General features: G+C 34.9%; 2 protein-coding genes across 3 annotated transcripts in view; both read right to left on the reverse strand.

Moving 5' to 3' along the window:
* LOC140445683 (uncharacterized) overlaps positions 1-13,614 on the reverse strand; it is a 44,272-nt gene extending 30,658 nt beyond the window's left edge. The window contains exon 1 of one of the 2 annotated variants that reach the window (XM_072537930.1): positions 13,458-13,614. In XM_072537930.1, coding sequence (XP_072394031.1) covers positions 13,458-13,462 — 5 coding nt within the window. In that variant the 5' untranslated portion in view covers positions 13,463-13,614. Of the gene's footprint in view, positions 1-8,948; positions 9,103-13,457 lie in introns of those variants that run through there. The other variant, XM_072537929.1, reaches the window with a different exon arrangement.
* A 7,552-nt stretch (positions 13,615-21,166) lies between these two features.
* On the reverse strand, positions 21,167-21,778 carry LOC140446578 (uncharacterized). The gene has a single exon (XM_072539142.1). The coding sequence runs from the start codon at positions 21,776-21,778 to the stop codon at positions 21,167-21,169; it is 612 nt and encodes a 203-aa protein (XP_072395243.1).
* Between the last annotated feature and the right edge of the window lie 5,117 nt (positions 21,779-26,895).

Raw genomic sequence — 26,895 nt, forward strand, 5'->3', positions numbered from 1 at the left:
CATCTCAGAAGCACAGGCCAAGTATGCTTTGTAGACTATCTGGTCGGAAGCGAAATGTCCCCGTGTATTTTAAATGAGTTCGAGAAGCCGCTGTTGAGCTACACAACATTTTTTAAAGACCTAGAGCGTGAGTCTACGTCGGCATCACGCGGCCCGTATATAACTTTTATGTATGAGTCCGTATTGGCCTCTCATGACTCTTAACCTGTTAAATACTTAGGCATAAGACTATCAGGCTATGACTACATTAAAGCAAAAGTAAGAGAACAAACAACGAGAGCAACAAAAATGGCAGTCTAAACAATAAAATATGGCGTAATAAAACATTGGTATGGAAGCTAAATAGAGAATATACAAAGCTGCTCTTACATTTTGTAACATATCATAATACAGCCCTAACATACTTCTTGTTTAATAGTACGTCTAATTATTTTTTATCATTATATTTTTACTAAAAGGTTCCTTAATAGTCGATCACAAAAATGTTTTATTGCTATTGAATTTAAAAATTTTAAGCCATAAAAATATCACAAAAAATCTCTTCTTGATTAAAATTAATATAAATGCTGCTTTTCTTTTACACATAATAAGAATTGTAAGAATTGTTTCGCATTCTCAGAAGAATCACATATCACGTCCGCAATCGGCCATTTAATTTGACAGTGCAAGTACAATTACACATCTCGTCTTAGTGCACATTTCCACATAGCAAAGTGGTCATTTAAACTTATTTATTTTCAAGACAAAATTGTAAAATACAAGAGTTTGTAAATTAATATAATAAAAATGTTATAAACGTAACATGTTTGTTATTTTCCTTTAAATATTTATTTTATTTTAATTTCTTTCATTTTTATTCATGTATTAACTTTCCATTTTATTTTAATATTTTTATTTTAAAAATAGTTGGCGGTCAACCTTCTGTCTACTAAATCCGAACGTGCGGTGTGAACCCCATGTTGTGCTGTGTACGATAAAGTCCCCAAGTAAAATGTAATGGCATGTCTCGCAAAACAGAAAACCAAAAACGGTATATCGATGGAAAGCAACCGTATATACGTATTTCTGAATATTGGTCGTCTTCAGTACGGTGCAGCCAAGTTAGAAAAGGAGCATGTTAACTTGGGAAAGGATCACTACAGGAGAAATGCAACCAATTTGTGGCATTAGAGTTAGAAGACCCTGATGGTTTCCAGGGCAACAACTAATAATAACCACGGAGGAAGCTACAGATACATGGGGAAAGGAATGCCAAACGTTGAAACGTTTAAAACAAATGGAAAAGGATAATGCGAGTGAATAATAAAAGTAAAATGTAATGGCATGTCTCGCAAAACAGAAAACCAAAAACGGTATATCGATGGAAGGCAACCGTATATACGTATTTCTGACTATTGGTCGTTTTCAATACGATGCAGCCAAGTTATAAAAGGAGCATGGTAACTTGGGAAAGGATCCCTACAGGAGTAATATGACCAATATAAAGAGCACGACATTGTTTTATTGACCATACAACACAATGGCAATCGTTGTGACATGATACACGTTTCCACCTCTAGTAGATACGAATTGTTGTAATTGTCACATTGGCATTAAAAATTTCAAACGAAGTTCTGAAAGAATAAACAAATAATTAATAAAATGCCTATTACGTTGTATACCGACCAAGAAAAAGTGCAACTTGTAACATGGTATTTTCAGGGTCATTCGATGCGCGAAGTAATTGATTTATTTATTGTTGCCTTCGAAAATAGACCCTCACCAAGTGTTACAACAGTTAAAAATACCATTAAACATTTTCAAACTTTGGGATGTGTAAACAGTTGTAAAAAGTGTCATGAAGGTAATGAACCACGTGTTAGACCTGTCGATGAGGAGTGTCAAAACAGGAATATTGATATTTTTGTGCTTTTGTGGAAGCTAGTGAACTCTGCAATAGTGTACAAACTGCTAGGGAAGTTAACGTGAATGCTCGAACTGTCCAGCGAGTTCTCAAAAGGAATGGCTATCACCGTTTTAACATACAACCAACCCAAGAACTGTTTCCGGAAGATAACTTTGGGCGGATGGAGTTTTTTGAATTTATGTTAGATAAAATAGGCATCAGTTTGAAAGGGCCACGAACCTAGTCGAATTAAGGGCAAAAATACTATTTCTCTGCAAGCGTTACACTAGCCCTACTCCAAAATATGAGGAGAAATCTTTATGACAGATATGGTTACAGTTTAGCACAAGAAGGTGAAATATTTGAGCCCTTAATTCATTAATCTGCTTTCCTAATTTTTATTTTTTGTTAGGTATATTTTACGAAGTTTGCAGGTTTTTAATTAGGTAGTAGTTTTTAAGATTGGAAGAATTTTATTGTTTTTTTTTATTTAAAAGTACAAACGATTCTTTTCTGATTTTTTTTCTTCTTTCTTCTCTTATTGTTATAAGCTTTGTCCATAAAATTTGTACCATTTTCAGTGACAATAAATCATATTACTTATTTATTTATTTGTATTGCTATTAAGACTAAAAAATAACCAATAAATTATAATTTTATAGTTTTAGAGCATTATAATAAATATACTCTAGAGATGGAATTGCAATAAATCTTAATTCCTAGGATCAACAAAACAATGTCTTTATATATATATATATATATATATATATATATATATATATATATATATATATATATATATATATATATATAATCTTGCTGGAATACCAGACAGTTATTGCCATCGCGTCTAGGCTAGTGTGTAAGTCAAACTGTTGATGGAAGATATCGATGGAAACAAAAAATAGACGAGCCGCCACTGCTCGTAGGTGCGTAGATCTTAAAAAGTTGTAGCTAGTGTAGTTTTTTAGATAGGGGTTGTTAGATTGGGTGAAATTGGTTTCTTGAAGACAGATAAACTTGGACCAACAGTCCGATATGAGTTTTTGCAAGTATTCTAGTCTGGGGTAAAAACCATCGCAGTTCCATTGAATTAGTCTTAATGGTGTTAGTATTAATAAAAGCTGGTTTAAAAAGATTAGAATGGTTCTGAGCTTTTGGAATTATAGTTATCTTCATTAGAATCGGTGGATTTGCGCTGGGCGTGCTTTTGGGTTCGTCTGGATCAGTACCTAAGGGCTTTTATCAGTTTTTTGATTAGATTCATTAAACGGGTTGGCCTGTTTTTGAGAGACCTCTCCTGACAAGTTGGATGTAATGCTGGAGGGTTAGAAATTAGCCCTAAAAGTTTCCTGTAAACTTAAGAGCTTTAGCGTAGGGGTCCCTAGAGCAAAAAGTGTTTTCAACAGAGGCTATCAAGTTTTCGGGAGGAATAATAAGTGATTTTGAGGTTTGCTTAAAGGCTTCTTTGATGTCTTTTGTTAAATCAGAAAGGTTACGTTCTGAGGGTGAACTTGTTCTGGGTTTATTTTTTAGTTTCTTAACATTTCTACTAAAGGGAGTCATTGGACTATTTGCGATAGAGATATTATCGGACATATCAGTCTGCTCACTTGTACTTTCAATTTCAAAGTGGCCACGTTTATGTGTGTGCATTTTAGTCAGTATGAAATTGTTTAGATTTAAAGCAGGTATCTGTGGTAGTGTTGCTGGTAGTATAGAAGACTGTGTTGGTGTGGGATCTATTACGTGGGTTAACATTCAATTTTGTTTGTGGACAAAAATATTCTATTTTCATTTCATGGGATAACTAATAAAGTTTGCAGATTGAAATTATCATCAGAGGTAAAAACACACGCTTGCCTTCTAAAGCTCATGATATGCGAATATTTATCGTTGGGACTACCTACTCTTAAAAGTGAGACGGGGGAGGCCAGTTGGAGCTCAAGTTCTTTTACAGCATTTTTTGCAAGGTCGTGTGGTATACATGAAGATATATTGGATATTATCACCTTGTTTGTGGGAGAGACTAGTCTGCGGAAATTCATCACAAACTCTCCTAGTATTAACATACCTAAATGAGATTTTAGAAGTTTGTAGACGAGTTCTGTGTTACTTAAATAGATACCGATTCTGCTATTAGATATTTTGGATGCGAATAGGATTTGTTTGGGACCAATAGCGTAACCTACTGTCTTGACGTAATCGAAAAATTTGATATTTTCATCGGCGTGAAATACTATGACTTGATCCATCTTTGGAAAAGTTGGTCTAGGAGTTGATTTGGATACAGTTGCGTATGAGGCAGATGGTGTAAAATTATACTGAATATTTTGTGACATCTTGAAAAGTTGTGAGCGGTGAGAATTTATGTAAGAACTGCATTTGTTATTGGTACTATTGTAGTCAAAGGTATACGAAAAGTTTAATTATTTGTTGAATTAAGTTAGGTTTTAAATATTTTCTTCCAAAAATATATATTAGGTAGGCCTACGCCATGGTAGCCGGTTCAGTTTTTAAAGAAATTACCCATTTCCTAATTAGCTAATCGATCCAAGTAAAAACATGCAATTAGGCTTAACAATACACACGGTAAAGTCTGGTCTAACTACTATTTCAAAGTATTGGTTTGGTTTCACAGAAAGCAATAAAACTCGGAGAAAACACTGATACGATGTTACCTTGTTCAAGTACACACTCAACATGAATTATAAGAATTAATATCCAGAATCGGTACACAAAATATAATTCTTGACAGACGGAGAAGATCAATAGTGTTTTTTAAGAAATGAGATAGAAAACCAAAATCCCAAGAAATGAATATATTACACATTATACTGAAAATAACAATAAAAATAATAATGAAAATTAACGAGAGGGCATTAGAAGAAGAGCAGCGATTATTTAGGACAAACCGATCTTGCACAAATGCGGTACACATTGTAAGATAAATAGAATAAAAATAAAGGAAATTAAAAACAGAAGGAGAAAATTCTGAAATACAATAGGTCAGTGTTTATGTGACTAATAGATCTATTAAAAGTGGTTGTTTCTATTGCTTCCTTTTATCCTCCTTCCAGTGTCATCGTCGCTAAGAATTATCACGACATGATAATTGGTCTTTAATTGCACTTGTAATAGTACAGTAACAGAATGCAGATACTATGCGGCAGTTTTAATTGTCAATAATTTCTCTTTATTGTTTTCTTTTTTGCACTTTAGATTACTTCTTTGTTAGTTAGTTTCTTCCTTCAGGAGATTTTCAAAATGCTTAGATATGCAAACATCTCAAACCACTTTAGTTTGTTCATGTATTGCTCCTTAGCGTCCACGTGTATTAAATTCTACAAAAAGACTGAGAAATAACTCATATGACAGTTAAGTAACACTAACTTTAGTTTTCCACTTAATTTTTGACTACACAATAACTTTTCATGTTGTTAACCTCACTTCGAGCTTTATCTATCTTATTAAGTCTTATCGTATACATTTTTTTGTTTATTCCTAGATAGTTTTAATTTTGTACCCGGTATATTTGTTCATCATTTATCTAGAAATTTATATTGTTGATTTCACAAAATTCTTTTCTTCTTCTTATTTCTTTAGCTACTAATCTCTTTAGGCTTTCGATATTTTGTACAATAATGATGCTATGTAGTCGATCGGATTAGCCAAGCGGGCTGGGCGGCTGGCTTCTCCTTCGCTTCAATGCGAGATATGTCAGTTCAATCCCCGGCTCGGTGCACAGAAAACAAAAAGGCTAACGCAGCAGTTTAAAATTTTAAAATGAATCTGCGGCTTAGTCTAGAATATGCTGGTATCTGATCGGCCTATGGTGGAGCAGTACGACAAGAGATAAGGGCTTACGGCTAAGTGATACTCCCCCATAGATCCCTACCGAAAGGGCGTCGAACGCCTAAAATACCGGGTATATATATATATATATATATATATATATATATATATATATATATATATATATATATATATATATGATGCTATTTAAAGAGGTTATGAAACTGGCTTCTTGTGGTATATTCAAGTTAAATATTATATTTATGTCAGATTTCTGGATTATAAATAAATAAATTTTAGCTTAATCCCATATAAAAATAATACTAAAGAATGGTGTCATCCGCGTATCGAATATTATAAATAGAATATATTATATGGTGGTTTGAGGTTGATAGAAGATCTTGGAGGCGCTATGGGTTGCTGATGCTCATATTGAATTAAACTCAGAGTAGTGTCCACTGTTTCCAACAAATAAGTAGATGATAAAAACCAGAGAAAACGGAGCAATCTAAGAACATGTAAGACTAACAGCAGATAAAATATGCCGAACAGAGAAAAGAAAATACGAAAACGGTAGTATACAGAAAATGGAAGAAAATGTTTAAAACAAAGATATAAAAGAAGTGTATAAATATTTTTTTAATTTTTATTAACTCCAATTAAAATTACAATCTACCCAAAAATAAAGAATAATAAGTAATTTGTTTGTTTACATAGCGGGTAGGAGCCAGTGTAGAGTTCTTTTTCTTTATTTAGCAACTGTAAATGTTACTAATTTATTAAGAATAGTTTAATTAAAAAGTATGTAAGCTAAAAGCAATAAAATAATAAAACAAAATCACAACTGCATATCACATACTTAAGCTAGAATTCAAAATACGGTTGGTTTTGATTCAATATTAAATCTGTTTGAAAGATCATTTCGTTTAAAATGTTTAAGCCTACGCACTTCATTATTGATATCGAATATCGATAGTACATTTGAATGCACTTTTATCCGTTCACCATATTTGACACTGTAACTTGTTGTAACTTCTTTTACCGAAGGCACGCAAGATTAGAATTGCTAGCGGTGCCCCATAGCTAAATACCATATGACAAATATGGGCTTGAGGATCGCCTTGTATATAAGCAGTTTGTTATCCAATGTTAATTTAGAGTTTCGACCAATCAACCTATACATATGTCTAAATTTAATGCCCAGTTGTTTTCTTTTGGTAAAGATGTGTTTATGCCAGGTAAGACGTTTGTCAAGATAGACACCTAAGTATTTTGTGTCGTTTGCCTTACTTAATTGCTTGCCATTGAGTGTGATTGGAGGGCGTTCACCTCATTTGATTGTGAAGGTTACATCTGTTGACTTGGTCTCATTTACTCCAATTTTCCATTTTTTTTAGCCAAGTTTATTTTATTTAAATTTTTTTTTTAATTTTCTGATGCTTTTGTGGGATTAGAGTCCATGGACAGTATTGCGGTGTCGTCTGAAAAGTAGCAACTTGTGTGTTACTTCTGGATAGAGCTGCCGCTTGGATGGTGCTGCTTTACCAGGAAGTATTTATCTCATAGTTAGGATTTTGGGAGTGGAAAGAAAGGATATGGCAATTGTTTTTTTATCTTATAAAGTAGGCCTTTATACCAAACCTTATTAAATGCTTGACTGGCGTCTAGGAAGGCTGCTGAAATGTAGGGTTCACTTTCTAGTGCATGGGAGATTTTTTCTACTATTCTGTGAACCTGTTCGATTATCCCATGCTTTAACCTGAAAATGAATTGTTGGTTCGGAATAAATTTAGGTTTTGTTAAGATTGGCATTAATAGAAGCTTTTCGAATACCTTTGATAGAATCCAGCAAGCTTATAGGTCTATAGGATTTTAGGTTTTCTGGTTTTTGGTGTCAGGATAATCTGTGAAATTTTCTATTGACTCTAAAAGTACCCTGTTCTGTTAGTAGTATTCTGTTATCGGGGGGTTTCTTGGGGCTTCTTTTGGTTTTGTATTTTTCATAATTGTATTTCCAATTTGGATAAGCGAAATGTTTTTAATCGGTAAGTCTAGTTGAAGCGGGGCTTCTAAAATGTTATGAATCTGGCTATTATATGTGTCGTTGGGATCTGCTTCGTTTAGTTCAAAAACTTTTACCTTTTTTACTTTTTTTTAAAGTGTTCAGCAAAGGCTGCAACATTTTCTTTGTCATGTCTGGCCCATTTATTACAATATTTACAACAATACTGTTGTGGTTGTTTTAGCTTTTTAGTTGCTTGCCAAAGTGAGTAGTTTGTATCTTCAGAGGCTGCAAGAGAACTTAGGTAATCCTCGATATCTTTATTTTTGATAGTATTTAGTAACATTGTTAGATATTTGGTAGCTCTGTTTAGTTTTGCTTTATCGCTTGCGTATTTTGATATCTGCCATTTTTTTGTAGCTGCCTTTTGTCTAGTATTTTTTGTTTGACTGTAGGGTCAAGATTTTTTTCGGGTTTAATGTAGTCAATATGCGGGGTTGCTGCTCACGCTGCTTTCTGTGTAGCTATTGTGAATTCTTTTGTTGCATCTTCAATTTATTATAGCGTTTTTAATTGAATTTGCAGATTGATTTGGGCATCAAGTGTTCCCAGTTTGCTTTATGGTTATATAGAGTAGTTTGCTTTAATTTTTCAATAATTTTATTGGAAAGTGAGATTATGATTGGTGAGTGATCCGAGAATAAATCTAGAGAAGACTCAATCTGAAAATAATTTTTACTAATTTCTTTAATGATCCAAAAGTGTAGTAGATCGGGCAGTTTCCTTGGATCGCTGGGCCAAGACGCTAGATCGCTGGGACTTGTTATCTGATATGGCTGCAAGTAATTCCTTGCTCTTAGTTGTTATTACCCTAGAACCCTTGTGTATGTTTAGCGTTCCAGTCCCCACCAGGTATATATCTATTAACGATCTAAGAAAATCTTGGTATAAAGTGTATAAATATACACGCAATTTAATAGAAGGATACAAACTCCAAACAAATCTATGCAGAAATTAAGAAGTACAGGTATCCAGCGATCCAAGAGAATAAAATCAGTCTGGAAAACCTTTTTCCAAACTCTTTTAGGCACGCAAGAAAATGAACAGCGTATGCACATGTAGCACATTTAGGGAGACACCGAAAATACAGAACACAGCAAAATTATTACAATTTATTATCTTCTTTTATAGCGACATCAAATTCTACTTCGTGACGTAAAACAAGGAAGACTATCGCAAGGTAAATAAAATGAAAAGGAAACTTACCTCATACATGTCTTAAAGTCACCGAGTATTGAAAGTATACCCATGTATAACCAGAAAAACTTTTCTTATACAAATATTGATACACGCATTGTTTACTATCATACACTTAATGTCATCCATTTCAGCGTCAACATTCTGTCAAAATGCAGATTCTGTCATTCTGTCAAAATCTATATTTCGCAATTACTATGATTCCGTTGCCTAGAAACGACTGACTTGGTCTGCTCTATACCACGTCACTTTTTTATAAAATCCTATACAAAAAAGTAAATGAATTCGCATTATTTTCTGATTCCTGCGTGCGTAGGTCACAATTTACTGTTATTCGATTTTTGCATTACTTAATTACCAAAAACAAAATATTTTTGACACTGAAGTAAACTTTCTGATCAGGACACATTCATACTATTAGTGCTATAGAAATATGAGCCTAATCAAGACGTTTAAGTTTTATAATTAGATTTATTGATTGATTTTTACAAAAATATTTAGCATGTTAACTTGGGAAAGGATCACTATAGGAAAAATGTGATCAATTTGTGGCAATAATGTTAAAAGACTCTGAGGTTTCCAGAGCAAGAACTAACACATCCACGGAGGAAGTTAAACTATCTGAGGAAAGGAATGTCAAACGTTTGGAACGTTTCAAAGAACAAGAAAAAAGTTAATGTAAGTAAATAGTAAAATAAAGGTAAAATATATCCTTCTAGATAGAATAGAATAGAAGTATACTTTATTGCCACTGAAAATTTTACAATTTTATGGACAAACCTTGCAAAAGACAGAAAATAACAATAACAATTAAAATTTACTAAAATTACATAAATCGTGAATATCAAAAAACAAAATATAATTAAATAAACGAGATAATAAGTTGCTGCATGTGATACCCAAATAAATGTAAATATACTTTCGTTACTTGTACATAAAGGTACTGCAATTTCCTTGGTTATTCGTTAAGAAACTCTTCTACTGAAGAGTCTTTCAGATGGTCTTTCAGATGGATAGACTTTTGTAATTTTACGGAACTTGGGGAGAAATGTTGCAGATTTAAGTTTTAAAGGGAGATAGAGATCGGTAAATAAACATCAAATGTTGAATTTCTGGTGGACTAGTCATGATTAGGTCTTGCTGAAAAAACATGTAGGTGTTGACCAATTAAGCAAACAGTTTCTAAAATATATAAAGAGGGAGCGTTAAAATCCCGTGATTTTTAAAGTAGCTTCTGCAATGTGTTGTTCTTCTAAAGCCAAATATGTACCGTCTTGCTGTTTTTTGTAATTTAAAAATAACATCAGATAAGGCAGTTGTACTAGAACCCCAAAAAGGAAGACCATATTGAAGATGAGACTCGAACAAAGAAAAATATGTTATTTTGAAAGATGCTAAATTGATTTCCTTCAAAACATCTTCTTACATAACAGGCTGAGGCTAGTTTTTTACTAAATAAATCGATATGAAGGTATCATTTAAGGGTGTTGTCTATAAAAGTGCCTAGAAAGTTTACATAATCAACGATACTGATCTGGCTGTTATTAAGAGGCAACGATTGAAGAGCTCCCTTATAGGACAATGCTTCTGTCTTATCCACGTTAAAAGAGAGTAAATAACAGTCGGACCAGGTTTTTGTTTTAAGTAGATCAGAAGTTATAGTTGCATGAATAGTTGCAATATTGGAGTTTCTTCAGGTGATACTGGTATCATTAGCAAAATGACAAATTTTTCCATCGAATTTTAAATAAGTCATGCCATTTATAAATATAAAGAAAAGTAGAGGACCCAATACTAAACCTTGTGGTATTCCACTTATAATATAATGCTTTTATGACTAGTGTCAGTATCATTTGCTTCAATTAGTTGTTTCTTATTTTCCAAGTACGATTGGAACCGATTCAACGAAATACCTCGAAATCCGTGGAAATTTAGTTTTTTTATCAAAATGTTGTGATTTACACAATCAAAAGCTTTGGCATAGTCACAAAAAATAGTGACAGTGTACAGATTATTGTTAAGTGCTTGGTAAACCTCACGTACTACGGAAAACATTATCACTGGTACATTTATTAGATAAAAACCGAACTGATTTTGTGATAAAATGTTGTTTTTAACGAGGACATAAGTCTCTTAATAATTTTGCATAGTATTGGCTGTAAGGCAATAGGTCTACAGTTGCCGGCATTCGATTTTTCACCACCTTTATAACGAGGAATAATAATGGCTGTCTTTAGTCACTCTAAAAATATATCTTTTTTAAAGGAATCATTAATTAGTGAGACCAGGACTTCCAACACATTTTTTGGAAGATTTGAGAAAATTTTTATGGAGATTTGCTTTTGATAATATTGATTGTTTGGATCAGTTCAGATTTACCAACTGGTCTTAGAAAGAATGAAACTGAGACCTCTTTTAAATTGGGTAGATATGAAGTGGAACCTTGTTGTGGTAACATAGTTGATGTTACAAAGTATTCATTGAGATTTTCAGGGTTTGGAAGGGAAAATGTTTGAGCTGTGTTAGTTTTATTTCAAGGATCGTTTATTATGGCCTAAGTTTCTTTTGCAACACTGTTAGAGCTTTTCAAACGATTTTGATAGTATGTTTTGTAGCTGTTTTGATAAGTTTTAGATAGGTTTCTCTGTAGTTGGTTATATATTCAGTGACAAAGACGTTGGTAGTAAATTTCTCGATGTAAAGTAGTGAACGCATATTCTTGGCTGATATGCGGATACCTTTGGTGGTCCAGGGTTTGTGAGCCTATAAGCCTAATAAGCCCATATAAAAATCACTGAAATTATAGTCCACGTCTACAGAAAGAGAGTGCCACCCAGAAATCAAGCATACATTTTGGAATTTACGAAAGTTCTGAGCGGAAAAAATCTTACCTTAACGTCGGGTTTTCGAGGAGGGTTTGTTGAGAGTGTTAAACTTGATATATACTGCTTTACGAGCATATAGTCCTGCATGAAGAATTGTAGAGCGTACATCAAGAATTAAGAAATCTGAGACAATATAATCAATTATGGTAGATGTTGTTTTAGTAATTCTTGTAGGAAAATTAACGTGCATTTTGAGACTATGCGATTCAAATATATTGACCAAGGACAGTTGTGTAACATAAGCAGCAGCGTAAGTGATATTGAAGTCAAACATATTTCTGTTTTTATTGGGAAGGTCATCGAACAAATTTTGCAGGTTCCGAAGAAATAGTTTCGCGAAAGAATTAGGTGATCTATAAATGGAAATAATGTTTAGATTTAGATTCTTATTATAAACTAAGGAAAACTCAAAGAAGGCTGCATTCAATATAAAGTCATATTTTGTTAGGGGAGAGAAATTATTATTTGTAGAAAGAATTAGGGTGCCCTAGGAATGAGCTAAACTTGGACAATCATACCTAGCAATTGTGGTATATTTTTCACCAAAAACGGCTCGTTGACTTCAAGCCAATGCTATATAACTGCAACTATCGGGGGAAATCCTAATCCCTCTAGAAACAAAAATAATTTATCTGTTTTATATATTATAAAACCATAACCATAACCATATAATCAAAACCATGCTAAAGTTGTCATCACTAAAATAATTTAAGGTTTCTAGTCCATATAGCCATGTAGCATAGTACCTGTACTCTTCAAAATATATTTGAATGAGGCGCTCTTAATGTAGAGAACAAAGTGTTACAATAAACGCATCTTAATCAAAGACGAGAGGTTGTACACGATACACTTCGCTGACGATCAAGCCATTTTAGCTGAAGACGAGAGTTATATAGGCTATATGCTTAGAAAACTGGAAGAGGAGTAGACCATGTGGGGCCTTACAATTAATAAAAAAAAACCAAGTACTTAAATTCAAAAGAAAAACCAGAAAGCCTACAGGTATAAATGAGAACCATTAAATCAACTGAAACCTTCAAATACTTGAGAATCCAAATAACATCAAAAGCAGGGAGTAACGAAGAAATAAATTCTAGGATTGTCCAAGTAAGATCAATTAATTGAAAATCATAACATTTTGTAAATTTACTTTTTGTTCTTCTTGATCTACAAAATTAAACTAATTTTTTTTCGATTTTGTAAATTGTTTTATCATAAAGTTAACATTTAAATCTACCTACAAAAGTGGTCAAAAGGTAAAATATTGCTCATATATACATTCTTGTGCCTGTACCAATGGCCATAGTTGTCGAAGTACTTTATGTAAATAAAAAATTAATTATTTCAGAAAATATAGAGCTCACTACACACACTACATAAAAAACAAAAACAAAATCGCACAGATCAGGTTATGTTGAGTTACCGATCAGCAGCTGAATAAATTTACGATCGTAAATTCGAAATCTGTAAATCAATCTAGTCGATTTTGACCTTGAATGATATCTCTACATATGGGGTGATAAGAGAGGAAAAATAAGATATTGACAATAGCTGGCAAACGGGTGAAAATTAAATATATTATTTAAGATACGTATAATAAAATATAAGCGTTATTGAAACATAATATACTTACAACATTTTCAAAATATTCAAGTGACTTCTCACACTATTTTCTCTTCCGCTTCTGCATCACCTACTACACAATTTTGATTGTACTCATACCTTCACAATGGTACCGATAAAAATATTTATTATCAAATTTAGATAAAAAAACGGATTTATTTTAATTCTATGATAAAAATATATCTTTTCCTATGTCGAACAAAATCATTAGCAATCAGGTATTCTATGGCGATCGTATCGATTTAAGTGGGTATAATAAAGTTACAAAAAGAAAAAGAATAATCAAATTTATATGTATATACAGGGTGCACCAAACCTCTTTGATTATGGCTAAACTATGGAGTGTATAAAAAAATGTTTCACACAAACTGATGTATAACAAAGACGTCTAGAATTTAAAATTATTTTCGATTATTCACGGTCAGTCAAAACAACGAAATGAACCAAAGTTGTGTGTGTTTTTTTTTAAATGGAACATCCTGTATATTTAAGAATTTTTAAATATATTTTTTAAAAATATGAAGAGTTTGTATAACGTTTTAAAGACCAATACCTAAAGAATTAACTACCTCAGGGATCTGTCCTAGCTCCTCTTCTATTTAGCCTATATATCGCTGATATACCAGAAACCAGATCAAGGAACTTTGGTTACGCTGACGACTGGGTACTTGCAACAAGGTGTAAGTCATTTAAAGAAACAAAAGAAATCCTTACGGAGGACTTACATACAGTGGGAAAGTATTTCCGTAAATGGAGGCTCCAACCAAACGCTACCAAAACAGAGGTGTCCAGTTTCTACCTAAATAACAAGCTTGCAGGAAGAACACTCAACATCCAATTCGAAAACAACACACTCGCCTAGAATAAAACATCAAAGTACCTTTGGATGACTCTTGATAGCACCCCATCTTTCAAGGAACATCTGTCAAAAATAGCGGAAAAACTTAAATCCAGAAACAACATCATCCAGAAGCTATGCGGCACAACAGGGGGAGCATCAGCTTCCACCTTGCGATCACCTGCCCTGGGTCTTGTCTTCTCAACCTCGGAATACTGCTCTTCAGCCTGGCTTAACAGCTCACATATACACAAAGTAGATGTCCAATTAAATAATACAATGAGAATGATTGCTAACGTTATCAAATTCATCTCTACGCAATGACTCCCAGTCCCAAGCCACATTCCACCACCCAAACTACGGCGAATACACCCTCACTAGTGAGTACAGAAAGATACTTAGTAAGGAGATCCTGCTAATCCATCTAGATATTGGTGCTGCCAACGGTAACCGTCTACGCTCCAGACGATCCAGACGACCGCCAATAAAAACAGCACAGACTGCTGTGAAAAATGAGTTCAACTTAATGACCACTTGGACTCGAGAATGGACGGAACAACAAAATAGCAGCTTACCCTGCATCACACAAAAACTACCAGGTTCTGACTTATCACGCAACACATGGACTATGCTGAACCGAATCAGAACCCAACACGGCAGATGCGCCTACATGATTCACAAATGGAGTAAACGACCATCCCCACTCTGTGACTGCGGACAACCAACTCCAGAGTTGATAGACTATACAAATAAGTTAGATGTTCGTTTGTAAACATATGTATTATGTTTTATACAAAATATATGTACATTTAAATGTAAATGTGTCAAGTGCCATACGATCATCATCATTATCAATCCCGTCCACTGCTGGACATAGGTCTCCCTCAGTTCTTTCCAGTGTTCTCTACACTGGGCCGCTTGTAGCCAGTTTCCCGCTACACGTTTTATGTCATCGATCCATATAGTCGGTGGTCGTCCTTGGCTTCTTTTATAATTTCTGGGCCTCCATTCCATAATACGTCTTGTCCACCGTCCATCTTGTGTTCTGGCTAAGTGCCCTGCCCAGTTCCACTTAAGCGTCGTGGTTCTTTCGATGACATCTTGAACTCCTGATCTTTGCCTGATTTGTTGGTTTGTTATGTGGTCTTGAAGGCTCACGTTCAGCATTGCACGTTCCATGGCTCGTTGTGTAAATCTGAGTTTATTTGCAGATTTTTGCGTGAGTGTTAAAGTCTCTGCCCCATAAGTTTGTACAGGCAAAACACATTGGTTATAAACCTTTCGCTTAAGACACATGGGAATTGAACTTTTTAGAATATGGCTTAATTTGTCAAATGCTACTTATGTCAGGCCTATTTGCCTCTGTATTTCATGTGTTTGATTGTCTCTGCTTATTTTGATCTCGTGTCCCAGATATTTGTAAGTGTCTGTTTGTTGTATGGTATTATGGTCTATAGTTACATTTCCACGCATTACGAGATTTGTCATAAGTTTAGTTTTCTCGAAGTTAATCTTTAATCCTGCTCTTTCAGACAGAATTTTAAGCGAATGTATCATAGAAACTGTATCCTGTAAGTTATCTGTGATTAATACAACATCATCTGCAAACCTTAGATGATTTAATCTTTCTCCATCTATATTGATGCCCATATCTTGCCATTGACTGTTCTAAAATTTTGACTCTAGAGCTGCCGTGAACAATTTTGGTGAAATATTGTCTCCCTGTCTAACTCCTCGACCTAAGCTGAATTTTTCTGTATCTTCGTGTAGTCGTATACTTGATGTAGCGCTCTCGTAGATGTTTTTGATTAGTGTCGTGTACCTGTAATCTATTCGGCTTTGATTTAGGGCTTCCATTACTGTTTTAAACTCTACAGAATCAAAAGCCTTCTCGTAATCGACAAATGCAAGAACCAATGGTACGTTGTACTCGATGCAGTTTTCTATTAAGATCTTTATGGTATGCAAATTGTCATTTGTGCCATATCCTGCCCTGAGGCCTGCCTGTTCCTTGGGCTGATAGAAATCAAGTTTAGGTGTTAGTCTCACTGTAAAGATTTTCATAAAAAGTTTGTACATATGTGTCAAGAGGCTGATGGGTCTATAAGTTTCTAATTTAGTAATATTGCCTTTTTTGTGTAACAAGACTATCACTGCATTGTTCTAGTCTTTTGGAATCGTACCCGCATGTAAGCATTTATTAAACAGTTCGCTTACTGATTTTAATAGAATTTCTCCTCCTGCTTTTATTGCCTTAATAACGAGTCCATCATCACCAGGCGATCGATGGTTCTTCATTTTCTTTAAAGCTGCTCTTACTTCTGACACAGTAATGGGTAAAAGTATTTCCGATCCCTGATTTATGAGAGTCTTTACTTCTTCTTAAGGTGCCATGCATTTCTGCGTAGGCGTCCACCGTACATCGTCTTGTCAGGTGAGATGTTAAATATTCTGGATTAAATAATTCTGTTTTTAGCAGCATTGCGAAGCATTTCATAGCTGTGGATTCCTGTCCATTGTCGAATATTGCGCAGCCATGACATTTTTTTACGTCCGAGACCTCTCCTACCCTCTATTTTCCCTTCGATTATTAGTTGCTGAAAAGTGTATCGTTCTCCTCGTATAATGTGCCCCAAGTATGCAGTCTTCTTACTTTTTACATAATTAAAAAGTTCCCTATCCTGTAAGCCCGCTCTTCTGAGTACTTCCTCATTTCTGACCCTGTCCGTCCATGATATTCTGAGCATTCGACGCAGGCACCACATTTCAAACACTTCAAGTTTGTTAATGGAACTGGCCTTTAACGTCCATGCTTCCATTCCGTACAGGAGAACAGGCCACACGTAACACTTAAGCATCTTGTATCGGAGGTTGAAGTCCAATTTGCGATCAGTCAGAAACTTACGAAGCCTCAAAAAAGCATTTCTAGCTTGTTCAACTCTGCTCTTTATTTCATTCTCGGGGACCCAACCCTCATTCAGCAAACATCCCAAGTATTTGAATTGCCTGACTTGTTCGATTTCTTCTCCAGAGACATATATCTTTGCGTTGGGGTAATCATTTCTACTTATAATCATTGATTTTGTCTTCTTGATATTTATTTTCAAACCCCGAGCTTCACTTGCAAGAGTTAGATCATTCAAAAGGCATTGAAGATCTTCGATGTTATCTGCCACTATGGCTGTATCATCGGCATACCTGATGTTATTAATAAATATGCCGTTAACTTTAATACCCTTATTAGAGTCTTCCACTGCTTCTGCGAAGGCTTTTTCTACGTATAAATTGAACAGCATTGGAGACAGTATACAACCTTGCCTTACTCCTTTTTTAATGGAGAAATCTTCTGTTTCGTTGGAATTTTGAAGACGTACTGTTGCTGTCTGATTCCAATACAGATTGGCAATGATTCTTATATCCTTTGCATCCAATCCCAACTCTTGTAGGTATTTTATCATCAATTCATGTTTTACATTATCGAATGCTTTCTCGTAATCGATGAAACAGATAAAAACATCCTTTCTTTGATCTAAACAATTCTGTATCAATGTTTGCATACTAAAGATCGCTTCTCTCGTGCCAAGTCCATTTTTGAAACCAAACTGACTCCATCCACTGACCTCTTCACATTTCTTAAACAATCTAGTGTGAAGTATTCTCAGGAAAAGTTTCAAAAAGTGACTCATTAGGCCTATTAGTCGGTGGTCCTTGCAGAAGTTCGCACGTGGTGTTTTTGGTAGGGCGATAAATGTAGATCGAAGCCGATCTTTTGGAATCTGGCCCGTATCGTAGATGTCGTTAAAGAGCTTGACAATAATGTCTAGGTTTTCTTCATTAAGTAACTTGATTGTTTCTGCGTACATATCATCTGGTCCTGGGGTTTTGTTACTTTTTAATAGTTTGATAGCGTGTACAATTTCAGCTTTTAAAATACTTGGGCCATACAAATGGTCTCCCAGTTGTGGTGGTTTTTGTGTTCTGTCATCATTGAACAAATTGGCTGTGTACATTTTCCAAGTATTAAGTATATCGCTAGGGTCCGTTATTAATTCATTTTGGTCATTATGTATACCAGTGACTTGTTTTTTCTTGAAGACACCAGCAATTTCCTTAATTTTCTTGTGAAGATTGAAGCTGTCGCCGAGTTTATATAGGCTTTCAGCCTCGGCGCAAAGTGTAGTCATCCAGATCTCCTTCGCCGCTATAATTTCTTTACGAATTTGACTGTGTATATTTCGGTACCCTACTTCGTCCTGCCTGATCTTACACTGCCTGCGTTGTTCCATCATCTCTAATATTTCTTCTGTCATCCACTCATTCTTGGTAGTTGTTTTACTCTCGAGTAGAAAAGTGTTGTTCAACTCATCAAATGATTCTTTTATGGTGGTCCATGACTTTTCAACATCATTCTCAGTTGCCATATTAGAGAACCTATTGTTTATTTCCTCTGTGTACGCTTCATTTGTTTCATTGTTTTTGAGTTTTCTAATGTTTACTGATGCCTTCTGGTGTTTTCTTTTAGCTGTAGCGAGCCTCAGTTTGATATTTGCTACTAAGGGATTGTGGTCGGATCCTATGTCTGCTCCAGGTAATGCAGATACCTTAGTAATAGCATTCCTGTACCTTCTATTAATTGTCACATAATCTATTTGGTTCCTTATAATGCCCTGATGTCCGTCTAAAGGCGACTTCCATGTGTAAAGCCTCCTGGGTGGTAACTTATACCAAGTATTCGTTATGACTAGATCTTTGTCTTGACAGTACTGTATCAATCTGTCCCCTCTGTCGTTTCTCTGACCAAGACCATATTTTCCAACTACGTGCTCTACAGCTCCTTCCCCAACTTTTGCGTTGAAGTCTCCTAATACGATGTTAATTTCGTGATTCTTAGTCACCTTTAAGGCTTCGTCTAGCTGTTGATAAAATCGCTCTAGTTCTTCTTCTGGCTTGTCTGCTGTAGGGGCGTAGACTTGTATAATATTTATGTTAACTTTTCCATGCAACTGAATAAGTATGACTCTTTCGGAGATCGGGACAAAGTTCTTCACGGAGGCGCGCAAATTTTCGCTTATCAGAACTCCCACCCCATGTCTGTGGTGAGGGTCTGTGCTATCACTGCATGAGTAGTAAAGGGTTTTACCAGTAGTATTGATCATGCCTGTGCCTTCCCATCGCAATTCGCTTATGCCGAGAATATCGATGTTAATTCTGTTCATTTCCTGAATTAGATTTTGTAGTTTGCCTGCTGCAAATAAGCTTCTAACATTCCACGTAGCAATTTTGATTGTCTTATCAAGTTGAAACCGGGAGATTCTTCGCACCCCTTGGCCATTTAAGGCCTGCCCGGGACTAAGGGCCGTTTGTTTTGTTTCTTCCAACATGACAAGAAAAAATCTACGGACGGATGTCCTGAGGAATATAATGCGGTAGTTTCCTACTTGCTTTCCGCATCGCAGTACCGTAGCCCTCTAACTGTTTCAGTCTCACCTACGGTATTCTAGTAAGAAGCCGGTTTAGGATCATTTCCTTTACGCCTAATTCTAGTACTGGTGATCGCTGCTGCCCTTCACCAGGTTGATTCTATACTATCCCTAGAAACAGGGTTGCCACTTCCGTTGAATTCACTGAACCGAATACTATATTCTCCACCTTCATCATCGTTGTGGTCTTCACCCGTATCCCTGGGCAAGGGGGCCGTGTTATACCCCACGGAACTGGGTCCCTATCTGAACTTAGCCATCTACTAGCTCCGGTCTACTGAAGCAAGAGATGCCCACCCCCGCGACGTGGACGCGCCAGACAGGAATTACTCATATGAGCGACAGAGAAGGTGGCTCTGTGCCCTATGAGCCGAGTTAATGGGAATGTGTGATACCATTCCCAAAAGCTTCTTTACTCGGGTCGGGAAATTGTCTTGTGGTCTTTGGCTGGTATAGAGGTCTTTATAAAACTCTCTGGTTATTTTCAGAATGTTTTGTTTATCTGTTGTTGCCTTTCCGTCTTTATCTCTCAGCTTGTTTATTTCTTTTTTACTTTGTGTGAGTTTTCTTTTCATTATCTTTAAACCATTGTTCTCTTCTACTGTTTGAGTAATAACATTAGTATTATATCTTCTTACATCTTTTCTAATTTCCGCTGAAAGTTTTTATTTAGTTTCCTGTATTCTTCTTTGTTTCTCTTTTCGTTCTTGCTTAGGTTTCGAGATTTTGTATCTTTGCTAATCTTTTCACTTTTGGTGTCATTTTTCTTGTAAAATTTTAGTTGTGCGTTTCTAACCGAGTCTATTAATAATTTATTGTGATCATCGATACTTAGAGGTTTGGGATTATTACTCTGTGAAGTTTCGGCTATATTTTTTATGTATGCTTCTGGCTGATTTGGTGAATTCCAAATTATGCGTTTGCAACTGTTTATCATCTTTGTTCTTTCTTTTTGTAGGTTTATCATTACTCTAGCTCTTACTGGTCTGTGGTCGCTTCCTACTGATAGTTTATTGAGTACAGTGACATCTTGAATAATTTGCTTTTTGTCTGTTATTATATATTCATATTCGCTTTTAGTTCTTCCGTCTGGACTAGCCCACGTCAATTTTCTATTCTGTTTCTTCTTAAAAAAGGTGTTCATTGCATACAGTTTGTGTTGCGGTGTAAAGTTGGTAAGTGTTTCGCCTCTTTCGTTTCTTACTCCGATTTCAAAATCTCTGATTGCCACTTCTTGTTCGTCCTTTTTCCTTCCGAGTTTCCCGTTAAAATCTCCCATTATCAGATTGTAATGTGCCGGTTCCTGCTTTTTTTTGCTCTTTTGATTTTCTCATAGAAGCCTTCAGCAATTTCATCTTCGTAATCGCTGGTGGGGGCGTATACCTGGAATATTTTCAGATTCTATCTATTATTTAGCCTTAGATTTATATACATAATTCTTGGGGAAATGCAGTCAATGCTCTGTATATTTTTCTGTAATTTTTTGTGTACTAATAAACCTATTCCTCCAGTTGTCGATTCTGTTTCCCCTTTATAGTGGAATATATTGCCTGATTTTAGTTTGATCTGATCTTCACCTCTTCTTTTGACTTCGCTAATTCCTATAATATACCATTTCACATGTTTGAGTTCTTCCTCCAGTTCCGTCATTTTTTCATCCTTGGATATAGTTCTTACATTATACGTAATTATATGCAGCTTTCGTCGTTCTTGGTAGCCTCCTACAACCCGGGGATTCTTCGCACCCTCTGCCCGCTGTCCGTGAGTCCTACCGCTACCTTGGTTGGGAACTAGCGAACTGCCGGGGACCGAGGGCCGTTTTCTTGAATGTCTGTTGATGCTGAGGAGGTTTTGGCATTTAAACACTGCGCTTGCGGGTTGGTGAGTTGGTTTGGAAAATTGGTGGGATAGTAGGCATTGGGTAGGAATGGGGTTAGGACATGATTTCTGATTCTGAGTAAGTCTATCCTCCACTGGGATTGTGGAAGAGTACCTACCTGCTACCGCTGCCATACGATAACTAAAATAAAATATCAATTTTTAAAATATTTACATTTAAATATTTATTGAGTAAAACAGTGATATTTAAAGGGCTGTAGATAAGGTTTTCAAGATAATAAAAATGTAAATGATATGTCAAAACTTTTCTAATATAGTATTATTTTAACTAATTTAATATCTTTGATATCGACTCATACAATATACAGTATGATCACTATACCTAGCATCTTTAGTTTTGTAGATATTTAAAGAAGAACTATAGATTTTATGTTTTTCAGATTTTTTATTAACCCGTTAATGTTTGCGTGGTGAGCGTAGCGCTCAGTTGGAATTATTTTTAGGGTTACAAAAGTATTCAGAAAACAACCGGCTTTCAGACTCAGTGTAATCTCTAATGATAGTATGTAGGAGGCACTTACATGTAAAAAACATTGCCGGCAAGTATAAATACCCCACCATAAATATTTATTTCTTGTCTGGTCATAAGTTGAGCGGCGCATTCAGTACGCAAACAACCGTGGGAAGAATTTGTTGTATTTTAGTCGTGCTGCTTTAACATCACCGCGGAGATATTATTGTACTACCTGCGATTTTTATTATGGTTCCAGCCCAAGACAGACAACTTTTGGCGTTGTTAGATGAAATTGAAGCAGAGAAGAATGAAAATAAACCTGGTTTACAAGATGAGGAATACAGTGATATAGACCAGTGTGAAAATTTAGGCCATAATACAGACTCCGAATTGTCAGGATATTCTGATGACAATGATGTGGCTTCTGTTTGTCGTAAAGGTGATCCAGTTTATCTTAGAAAAGACGGTATAACAAAATGGGCTGTTCATTCACAGTGAAAAACCAGTCGCACACATAGGCTCAACCTAGTTATTCGTCTACCAGGTGTAAAACAAATAACAAAAAATATGTGAACACCAATTGAATGCTGGAAATTGTTTTTCTCTGACGAAATAATAAACGAAATTGCGCAACATACTAATACGTATTTAGTAAAAAATGCGCAACCAGTTTTCTCGTGAAAGTGATGCACACGTATTCTCGTACAAATAGCGATGAAATTAGAGCACTATTTGGCTTGTTGTACTTAGCTGGTACTTTCAAAGCGTCTCATATAAATCTGGACGATCTTTGGACTACAAATTGGATAGCTCCTGAATATTTTCGGACAGTTATGTCAAAGAAGCGATTCTATATCCTCCTTCGTGCACTACGCTTTGGCGATATCTAGTCCAGAGCAGAACGACGAAAGCGTGACAAATTTGCACCCACTAGAAAAGTACATGACTTGCTATACAGTTGGAATGCATTGTTGCATTGACGACATGCTTGAAGGTTTTCGGGGAAAATGTAGCTTTCGTCAATGTATATCCATGATTCGCGAACTTTTTATACAGCAAAGAAAATGGAAATATATGCTGGAAAGCAGCCAAAAGGCTCCTTTGAGATAGATAATAGTCCTAGCAGTGTGGTTAAACGTATGATAAAACCAATTGCCCATACTGGACAACGAGCCAACATCGACAACGGGTTTACGTCGATTCCACTGTATTATTTTATTAATAAAAAGTACATAAATTCATGTTATGTATCACTAATACAATTTTTAAAGAACCAGCAACCGACTAAGTTTCGTTAATTATTGAATATCCTAATAAAATATAATTAAATGAAAGGAAAATGGCGATTGAGCGCAGCGCTCATAGGCGAACAATCGCGTCATTTCCTGATACGCGAAAAATGGCGGGTTAATAAGATTTATGTTCCTACTGAAATATAACAAACAAAAATTTTAAAAATTATAATTTAATTTTATAAACAAAAATCAAAATATCAAAAATTAAAAAAAAGTAGGTACGCTATTAAAAATTATTTGAATTTTCATTATGTTTCAATATAATATTTACCTAATCGATAAGCTATATTCATAAAATGAATTATTAATATTATGTTAATAAATGTGAAAAAAGTTGTCCAATATGTTTTATACACAGTCGTGTACGGTTCATAAAGAAGTAAAAAACGCCCTATAGCATTTCAGGTCCAACACTGCCAAAGACATTTTGCATACGAATTTTCATATTATCCTCTGTCGTCACATATTATATTCTTAAAGTACTCAAAAAACAGTCTCTACCTCTGTATTCCATCCAACTGTCGCTGTAGTTATTATTTAGCACACTTTTAACATTTATTATACGATGCGGTGATGATCGGTCATGTTGAACATCCTCTAAAAGCCAGGCAACTCGTCTGTTAAAAACCTATGATTACCCATTGCCGGTAATCGTTTGGAAAAATAAGTTCCAGTAACATTACCGCTCCAGTGAGACGTAACTCAAAATTAGTAAAGATTTTCATCGGAATAATAATGATAATTATATCTGTGAATGAACCTATTGCGATAAAATGTCAGAATTCGTTAGAAATACAATATTTTCCAAAAAATTTACGTTTCGACCTAACATTTCTGCGGCACAAATATAAAATTCACTTCTCTTTGAAAATAATTTTTGTTTAATTCCTGGCACAACTGTATTTTAAATGGGTGAACATTTTTTTACTTTGTTCTTTGTTGTTGTATTTAACTCTGTATTATTATTGCTCGATTGGTGTGTATTTATATGTGAATTCTCTATTAAAGCTGGTTCCGAAAAAAAACTTTATTATAACAGACAAATAATAAAATAAACAAACAACAAACAATTGATTACATACATTTTAATTCATAAATTGTAATTATTATTAAGGTCTAAATTTTGATATTATTTTGAAATCCTGTATTTTATAAAGAGTATATAAATGATAGATTTTACATAAAATAGGGTTGTTGTTATTATTTTTATTATTATTAAGGAATAAAACAAACGACCTAACAATATATTAAAGCAAGAATTGTAACCAAATTAAAAGATAACTGGGCACTATCAGAGGCAGCAAAACATTTTAGCATAAGCAGAACCACAGTTTTTCTATTAATAAAAAATGGAGGTAACAAGAAACTCTCGAAAGAAAGCGAGAGTCTGAAAGATCAAAACTATACTAAATTTAGGGATGTAAAACTAAATTTAATATTTTGGAATATCTTCATCAACATTGATAACAGCTTGTAGTCTTCGGTCCATTTGCGTGAAAATAACTATGAAATTGACATTGACATTGAAGTAACATGGACTGCTCTAAAACAAAAATAACAAAGATACAAGAAGAAGACATCGGGTTCATAAAACACAACAAAAAACAACAATGGATAACGCAGGAGATTATGGACGTAAGACGAAAACATAAAACAAGCTCAATAGAATACAAGCGAATCAACAAAATCGTTAGAAAAAAGTACAGGGAAGCGAAAGAAAACTGAATGTCAACAAAATGTCTAGAAATCGAACAAGCAACAATATTAAAAAAAGGTAATAACGAAATAATTATGGGTACAGACGACAAACTAGAGAGATGGAAAGAATACATACAAACTCTTTTTGACGACGATAGACCTTCTTCTCCACCATCTACAGATAATCGAATAAATGAAAAAGGCCCAGAAATAACCAAAGAAGAAGTAATTCACGCAGTAAAATCCCAGAAAGATGGAAAAGCTACCGGTCCAGACAATTTCAATGTCGAAATACTTAAACTAATTGCAGATAACGAAAGTAAAAGCCTAGATTTAAAAACAGCACTATTCAATAAGATATATGACACAGGTAAAATATCAACAGACTGGCTAAAATCAACATTCGTAGCATTACCAAAAAAATTGAATTTCTCACAATGCGATGATTATTGAATATTAAGCTTGATGTCTCATGTTCTTAAAACTTTTCTCAGAATTATCCATACACGAATTTACAAGAAGTGCGAGTTCCAGATGAGTGACACTCATTTCGGATTTCGAAACGGATTGGGAACACGAGAGGCTCTTTTTGCTTTAAATGTGTTAACGCAACGATGCAGAGACATGAATGTAGATGTATATGCATGTTTTATTGACTATCGAAAAGCATTTGACTGCGTTAACCATCAAAATATGATCGAAATTCTGAGAACAGGGTTCGTCTTATCACCGCTACTCTTTAATTTGTATTCGGAGTCCATATTCAGAGAAGCATTAGATGAGGTCTAAAACGGAATTAAGATTAACGGAATCAGCATAGACAACATTAGATATGCTGATGATACCGTCTTAATAGCAAGCAACGCACAAGAACTACAAAATATAATAAATGCGGTAATTCACCACAGCGAAATGTTCGGTTTACATCTAAACGTTTCCAAAACTAAAACTTTAGTATTTTCAAAGGCACCAATAAACGTACAGGTGTATGTCAAGGGTCAAATAATAGAACAGGTAAATTCCATAAAATATTTGGGAACAAATATCAATAGTCAGTGTAATCCAAAAAAATAAATCCTATCAAGAATCGAACAAGCAAGGAAAACATTCATGAGCATTAAAACATTTTTTACAAGATCACACCTTAGTCTACAGCTTAGAATCCGAATGATCAGATGTTACGTTTTTTCTGTCTTACTGTATGGCTGTGAAAGTTGGACAATGGACTCTGAAATAGAAAAAAGAATAGATGCCTTTGAGATGTATATATACAGACGAATGTTGAGGATTCCATGGGTACAAAGAGTTACTAATGTTGAGGTACTTCGTCGTATGTGTAAACAAAAAGAATTACTAAGAATAATCAAAGAGAGGAAAATGCAATACTTGGGTCATGTGTTGAGAGGCGAAAGATATGAATTACTTCAAGTTATACTGGAAGGAAAAGTACAGGGCAAAAGATCAGTAGGAAGACGCCAGAACTCGTGGCTGAAAGACCTGAGGAGATGGTTCGACCACTCATCCACAGAGATCTTTCGCGCAGCAGTTTCCAAAATTACAATTGCTATTTGGATCGCCAACCTTCGAAAGGAGACGGCGCAATGAGAAGAAGAGAGCTCTTCCCAAACCTGTTACCGTGCCACATCTGCATTTTGAGGTTTAAAATTACGCCAATACAACCGTTTTATAATAATCCCACACACATTCTCGATTGGGTTTAAATCTGGACTGTAGCTGGGCCATGGTAGGGATTTGATGTTGTTATTCTGAAGCCACTGGTTTAT

Source organism: Diabrotica undecimpunctata, chromosome 7, assembly GCF_040954645.1.
Source record: "Diabrotica undecimpunctata isolate CICGRU chromosome 7, icDiaUnde3, whole genome shotgun sequence".
Classification (NCBI taxonomy): Eukaryota; Metazoa; Arthropoda; class Insecta; order Coleoptera; family Chrysomelidae; genus Diabrotica; species Diabrotica undecimpunctata.